Genomic DNA, 7977 nt, shown 5'->3' on the forward strand with positions numbered 1-7977 from the left:
AGTCTAATCTTATAGCATTGTTCCCTGCAATGGTTTAAAGTTGACAATTCAGGTTGAAATTACTAATTATGTAAAGTGATTATATATTTATGTGTTTATTTCACCTGTGAACATTAATTATTACAGCTTTTATCTCTTTAAGATTTTGTAATTCATGATTATGGAGGCAGCACATCCTCAACGTTTTCTGGCACTGAAGGTGAAAGTCTGCTCAGTCGTGTCAGACTCTTTGTGATCCCATGGATAGTCCATGGAATTCTCCAGGCCAGAATACAGGAGTGAGTAACCTTTCCTTTATCCAGGGGATCTTCCCAACCAGGGATCAAACCCAGGTCTCCCTCATTGCAGGCGGATTTTTTACCAGCTGAGCTGCTCACTAAGTACCATTAAAAGTCATTTTATGGCTTTCCAATTATTAAAACCTTAGTATTACTGGACGGAGAAGGCAATGGCAACCCACTCCAGTACTCTGGCCTGGAAAATCCCATGGACGGAGGAGCCTGGTAGGCTCTACTCCATGGGGTCACGAAGAGTCGGACACTTACTGTGTGACTTCACTTTCACTTTTCACTTTCATGCATTGGAGAAGGAAATGGCAACCCACTCCAGTGTTCTTGCCTGGAGAATCCCAGGGACGGTGGAGCCTCGTGAGCTGCCGTCTGTGGAGTCGCACAGAGTCGGACACGACTGAAGCGACTTAGCAGCAGCAGCAGGAGCAGCAGCAGCAGCAGCAGTATTACTGGAGCAGCAAAAAATAACTTTGACTATTACCTCGGGATAATGCTACCATTACGCTGAAGTTTAATGGAGTAAGAATAAAAGCCAATTACAAAATGGGCATGTGTTTTATTTGACCCTGTGATCATTTAGCACTGGACTGGGAGTCCAGAACAGCTGTCAATTGACTTTCCAATGCACTCAGGAAAGTAGGCAACCTATATCTTATTTCCTAAGAAGAAACGATTTAGGGAACTCGTTAAAAATAAATAAATAAATAAAACAACTTGACAGTTCTCTCCACCTAGATCGTCACCTTCTTTGACTTGATTTTGGGGTCAGCAGCCTAAACGTAATATTTTAAATTAATAAATACATTTTGAAAACTAAGAAAAAAAAATCTAGAAACCTTTGCAATCTCTCTATCTTTTAACATCTTGGCAGAGAGCAAGCGGGAAGAAGCGGGAAGTTCCTTAGCACGGTTCCGGGTTTCCTTGCGCCCCGCCCGTCGGCTGGCCCCACCACAGCTACAGGCTTTTTAGTCCCTGGTTCGGTCTGTCCTGCGGGGAACAATCCCTGTCCATCCGTCTGCGCTCTGCCCGCCCGCCGGGCATCTGCCCTTCTCTCCTGACTCCGCCCCGCATCTGTCCGGAACCGCTTCGCGTCTGAGCTGACCCAGTACGCGTCCGCCAGTCAGTCCCTCCGGACCGGCCGCGAGTCTCAGGCTGCCGAAATCACCGCGCATCACTCGGTCCGTACCCAGTGGGCATCTTGGGTATCTGGGCGGTCTCCGGTTCCCGGCGCGTGTGTCTGTCTGTCTGTTTCTCTGCGCGATTCGCTGCTTGCAGCTTTCCTGCCTGGCCGCAGGGCACCAAGTGTCCAGTTTGCCCTTTCGCTGACGCTGAGTGTCTGTAGCGCGGCCTTAGTGAGCTGCGAGCCCGCCTGAGACCGGCCAGGCAGCCGGCGGAGGAATACACGTTCGGCCCCTGCCCTTGTTGCTATCATTTTAAACCCACGGGAGCTTGAGGCCTATTTTTATGCAGAAAATTGGTCGTGAGGCCTCTGTCGACAAGGCTAGATGTGGGGAGCCAGCCTGCTGCTTAGTGATTTCTTACTATTTAGCGGGGGAAGGGACATTTCTTTCCTACTACTGGCTTTTGAAACTGATTTTAGATCTGAATGGGTGGAAATTCTAAGCCCCCTTAGGGAGAATGGATTTGTTATTGGGGTGCTTTTTTGTCTGATGCGTTTGTTCTGAGCCTGCTGACCAGCTGTTTCTGAACTTCCTTTTCTCAGCCTCAACAGTGATTCTGAGTCTGCTTTTAGCTTTCTTCGCCTTGGCTTTTTTCTGTTTGTGAACAGCTGTTTGGCCCATAGCTTAGAGAAAGCAGCCTTTTTTTCTCTCCCAAGAGAGCCTTCTCCCTGTGCTCAGAGAGATGGGGAGTGGGGAGCCTAATCCTGCTGGCAAGAAAAAGAAGTACCTCAAGGCTGCCCTGTATGTGGGTGACTTGGACCCAGATGTTACTGAGGACATGTTATATAAAAAGTTCAGGCCTGCTGGACCTCTGCGCTTCACCCGAATCTGCCGTGACCCAGTGACCCGCAGCCCCCTGGGCTATGGCTACGTTAACTTCCGCTTTCCTGCGGATGCTGAGTGGGCGCTGAACACCATGAATTTTGATTTGATTAATGGCAAACCATTCCGTCTAATGTGGTCTCAGCCAGATGACCGCTTAAGAAAGTCTGGAATTGGAAATATATTCATCAAAAACCTGGACAAATCCATTGACAACAGGGCCCTTTTTTATCTGTTTTCAGCTTTTGGGAGCATTCTCTCCTGCAAAGTCGTATGCGATGACAATGGCTCTAAGGGTTATGCCTATGTGCACTTTGACAGCCTGGCCGCTGCCAATAGGGCCATCTGGCACATGAACGGAGTGCGGCTCAACAACCGCCAGGTGTACGTTGGCCGATTCAAATTTCCGGAAGAGAGGGCTGCTGAAGTTAGAACTAGGGATAGAGCGACTTTCACTAATGTTTTCGTTAAAAACTTTGGAGATGACATGGATGACGACAAACTGAAGGAACTTTTCAGTGAGTATGGGCCAACTGAAAGCGTTAAGGTAATAAGAGATTCCAGTGGGAAATCGAAAGGCTTTGGATTTGTGAGATATGAGACACATGAGGCTGCCCAAAAGGCTGTGTTAGATCTGCATGGAAAGTCCATCGATGGGAAAGTGCTCTATGTAGGGCGAGCACAGAAGAAAATTGAACGTCTTGCAGAGTTAAGGAGAAGATTTGAGCGGCTGAGATTAAAAGAAAAAAGTCGGCCTCCAGGGGTGCCTATCTATATTAAGAACCTGGACGAGACCATTGATGATGAAAAACTGAAGGAGGAATTTTCTTCCTTTGGGTCAATTAGTCGGGCCAAAGTGATGGTGGAGGTGGGGCAAGGCAAAGGGTTTGGTGTTGTCTGCTTCTCCTCTTTTGAAGAGGCTACCAAAGCAGTAGATGAGATGAATGGTCGCATAGTGGGTTCCAAGCCTCTGCAGGTCACTCTGGGCCAGGCCAGGCGCAGGTGGTGAGGATAAGAATGCTCAATTTGTTTCAGCCTTAAGCTGGTGCCTACTTAGTTTGGGCTACTTTGTGATAAGAGGTTATTTTATGTCAATTAACAGGTTTTTTTAAGTGAATACTTTCCTTTGGGAAAAAAAAAAAAAAAAAAAAGTGAAACCAGAAAGCCTTGTTCATTTTAGTGAAGAACATAATTTCTAATTGTAAAACTGTCATTTTGTACTATTTTTCGATATAATATCCTTAGGAATATATAGAATAAAGTTTATTCCTCCACATACTTGTCCTAAACCAATCAACATGAGTTAATTGAGTATATGTCCTTCCTTATTTCGCTAATACTACTAAATTTCATTTCTCCTAATGAAATTTCATTAGATCCTTATATCTGAGTCTATCACAGTGAAAACTTCTAACTTGCTTTTTGAGAAATCAGTAGAGCAGGGGAAAGTGTATGTGATCCAGTTAATGTTTATGCATAATTTGACTTTAAATTATTATTTAAAATGAATATTCCCTTTTAAAGATGTGAGCTTTTTCCTTCTTTTATTTATTTATATTTTCCCTTCTTTATTATGCTGAGGGCATACCACAGACTTCATAGTGGATTTGAGTAAGTTTTGAGAGTTTCCACTATTAACTTTATAAATTCAATAAGCATATTGGTACTTTACCAATCAGTACATTAGAATATTAACACTTTAAAGATTGATTTTTTTTAAATTCTAAGTTTCATCTTAGAAACCTTTCCTCAGAGATTTAATATTTGAAGACAGGCTAAGGAGCATTCTTATCACTTGTTTTGCTAAACTCTTTAGTATGTATATTTGGATTGTGTTTAATTAACAAAAAAGGTGAATAACAACACTAAATTGCCTTTGTCTATAGTTAATTTTAGGATTACCTTCAGCCTTTGTCGTGTCAATATAAAAGGTAAATACTCCATGTAATGATGTTGAAAACTACTTTGAAGAATAACTTCTATTAAACTTGTTATTACCTCTTGTAAACTGTTGAATATATTCACAAGATAATATTCACAGATGTTTCAAAATTAAGGAAAAGGTCCTCTCTCTTGATTAAGTAGCATACCTCCATCATATGAGATCTCTTAATCCAGTATGATTCTCTTTTTTGTCTAGCTACTTGGAAGTTATGACAAAATATTCTGTTCTATGTTGCAGTTATGTTATTTGCCCTGTGACTTCTATATGATGGATTTTCTGTGTTTCACTTGTAGTTCCCTCTTGTCCACACCCATCTACCTTTCAATCTGTATTACACTTACTTTCTTATTTTCTTTGGATTGTGCTGCTGCTCTGTTCAGTCACTCAGTCATCTTCAACTCTTTGAGACCCCGTGGACTGTAACCCACCAGGCTCCTCTGTCCATGGAATTTTCTGGGCAAGGATACTGGAGTGGGTCACCATTTCCTACTCCAGGGGGTCTTCCTAACCCAGGGATTGAACCCATGTCTCTTGTGTCTCCTGCAATGGCAAGCAGATTCTTTACCACTGCACCACCTGGGAAGCCCTTTTCTTTGGAATTGCCTTTCTGTTAATATATGCCAGTTCAAATCCATTTTGAGTTAGAGAAATAAATGCTTAATTTATGTAAAACTTAAATTATTACTTTTTAAAAATAGCATTGACTCATACCACAAATCCAATCATAAGAAAATATTTTATCTCTATTGTCAGTTGATTTTTATTACTGTATGTAGAAATCTTTCATACATAAAACAATATAAATATATAATTTTTTAACACTTCTGTTAACTCTTTGCCCATAAAATAATCAGAATAACTTGTTTTCATGTAATTGTTTATCTACAGACTACTTGTATATTCATTATCAAACATTTTCAAATGGAAATTATGGTTTTTATTGATTATAAACATAATACATGCTCCTTGTAAAAAAAAAAGTACAACAATGCAGAAACTTACAAAGAAGAAAGTAAAATTCCCATAGTTCCAAGACAACCACTATTAACTTTTTAAGTGTGTGCTTATCCTTTCATGCCTTTTCCCCTATGTATACACACACTGTTTTACAAAAAAAAAAGCAAATATATGTATGGTTTTGTTTTGTTTTTTAATTTTAAGCCAAAACATAATCATCTGTTCATGTCAATAAATACCAATCTATCTGTATCATCAATTAGTGACTACATAGTATTCCATTGTGTGGATGTACTATATCTTATCTAAGTATTTCATTATTAAATGAGATTTATATGTTTTTCAATATTTTCTATGTTTGTAAACAATGCTGTGATGAAAATCCTTGGTTAAAAACAGTATGAGTTATATGAGCTTGACAAAAATTATCTATAGCATGTAAAAGCATAAATCTACTAGAAAAACAAAAATGCACATCATATTGATATATATGTACCTAAAATTTGTAAAGTGTTAATGATATATTCTTCTTTTAAATTGACAAAAGAAAAAAACTAACGGAATATAATTTTTCATATTTTATGAGCCTACTTGCTTTACATCATTGTGATCATAAAATATATGAAAAGGAAGAAACTTCAAATAAAATTTAAAGTACTTAACAATACATTGATAATTATTTTACCATATGTGCTCTCTATTCCTTTCCCCTATTGCCAGTTCTCATTTGAATTTGTAAACCTGAAGTGTCAGTGTTAAGACCTTTGCAAATACTTTGATTCAGAATGAATCATGAAATATATATAGAAGCTAAAAACTTCAAATATAAGCATTTTATACACTTTGGAAAAATATTTAAGTATTTAAATTATTAATGTTTTGAAAAAGCTAGTCAGTATAAAGAAAAGCAGTAATTGTGGCTAGGTACAGATAAAACATACACGTTAGGACTCTGCAGATCAGTCAAAAGTACTCTGTAAATTCAGGACATAAAAAGCAGGGTTGAAGAATATAAAGGAAAGCTAATCTTTATTTAAACACAAACAACTGGGTAAATTTTTCAATTTTGTGTTTTTCATTTTTAGCTACATTCAATACATTTCTAATAGTTTAGGCTTCCAAGGAGGTGCCAAAGAACTGAACAGCTTAAATCAGTAACAAAGCATTAAAAAATAGGTTATTATTCATTTTCTAGCCCAAGATAATTAGTAAAAATTAATAAAACTATATTATCAATGATCAACTTAATAGTGAACTATTTAATGCAATGTGGTTTTTTTTGTTGTTTTTATTTTTATTTATCTTTTTTAGCTTTTCAAAATAGTCACTTGTACAGGTTTCAAATGTGCCTGCTGATGCTTCTGCTGCTAAGTCCCTTCAGTCGTGTCCAACTCTGTGCGACCCCAGAGATGGCAGCCCCCCAGGCTCCCCCATCCCTGGGATTCTCCAGGCAAAAACACTGGAGTGGGTTGCCATTTCCTTCTCCAATGCATGAAAGTGAAAAGTGAAAGTGAAGTCCCTCAGTCATGTCTGACTCTTAGTGACCCCATGGACTGCAGCCCACCAGGTTCCTCTGTCCATGGGATTTTCCAGGCCAGAGTACTGGAGTGGGGTGCCATTGCCTTCTCCGTCAAATGTGCCTAGGGAGAAGGAAATTCAGAATATTTTTTTGTGATTGCAAACATCATATTAGAGGTTATTTGGGGGAGGATTTCTTTTTTTCCAATGACTTATTACACATATTTTTCTTCCAGCTTTTTAAAAGGTTTGTTTTTATTTATTTTTGGCTCTGCTGGGTCTTCATTGCTGTGGGGGCTTTTCTCTAGTTGCAGCAAGCAGGGGCTACTCTCTAGTTGTGGTGCTTGGGCTTCTTATTGTGGTAGCTTCTCTTGTTGGGAAGCTCTGGGCTCTAGGGGATGTGGGCTCAGTAGTTGTGGTTCCCAGGCTCTAGAGTACAAGCACAGTAGTTGCAGTGCACATGCTTAGTTGCTCCGTGGCAGGTGGGATCTTCCCAGACCAGGGATCAAACCCGAGTCTCCTGAATTGGCAGACAGATTCTTTACCATTGACACCAGGGAAGCCCGGGGAAGGATTTTCTGTACAGGAAGTTTCAAGCATCCTGGTGCTTTTCTGGTTGAATCCATAGTTAAGGAGAAAAATAAGATGTTACATGTGTAAGTGATATTTTTAGCCCATAGGGGGAAAAAATGTTGAATAAGAATACTTTTTAAGGGAATATTTAGGAGTGGAGTGAATACCATCTTATTTGTGCATAAATGGCCTAATGTAAGGGAATAGTTAGGAATGTATCAATAAATGACTGATTATAGATGATAAAGGTGTTCCCAGCACCTGTGACAATATATGGACTATAGTTAGCATTCCATGATTACTTGTTGAATTACTGAGTTCATAATCTATGGATTATGTCTCTCCACTTGTTTGCTTTCCAATTCTCTTCTCAGTATTTGGCAAGAGAAATGTTATTAGAGAATAAGCCATTTTTTAAAAATCTTATCCTATGAAGAAATAATTAAGAACAAATTGCTTACATAGATTGGTGCTTGTAACATAATGTTACTGATAACACGTGCATGAATGTGTGCTAAGTCACTTTAGTTATATCCAACTCTTTGCATCCCTATGGACCATAGCCTGCCAAGTTCCACTGTCCATGGGATTCTCCAGGCAAGAATACTGGAGTGGGTTACTATTTCCCTCTCCAGAGGATCTTCCTGATGCAAGATTGAACCCACGTCGCCTACATCTTCTGCATTGGCAG

At 39.5% G+C, this 7977-nt stretch overlaps 1 protein-coding gene across 1 annotated transcript; it reads left to right on the top strand.

The window, feature by feature from the left end:
• The first annotated feature begins 870 nt into the window (after positions 1-870).
• PABPC5 (poly(A) binding protein cytoplasmic 5) lies at positions 871-5781 on the top strand. Its single transcript, XM_055564631.1, has 2 exons — positions 871-1468; positions 2014-5781. Exon 2 carries the CDS (start codon positions 2154-2156, stop codon positions 3300-3302), a length of 1149 nt encoding a protein of 382 aa, XP_055420606.1. The 5' UTR covers positions 871-1468; positions 2014-2153; the 3' UTR covers positions 3303-5781.
• The last annotated feature ends 2196 nt before the right edge of the window (positions 5782-7977 follow it).

Source organism: Bubalus kerabau, chromosome X (genome assembly GCF_029407905.1).
Source record: "Bubalus kerabau isolate K-KA32 ecotype Philippines breed swamp buffalo chromosome X, PCC_UOA_SB_1v2, whole genome shotgun sequence".
NCBI lineage: Eukaryota > Metazoa > Chordata > Mammalia > Artiodactyla > Bovidae > Bubalus > Bubalus kerabau.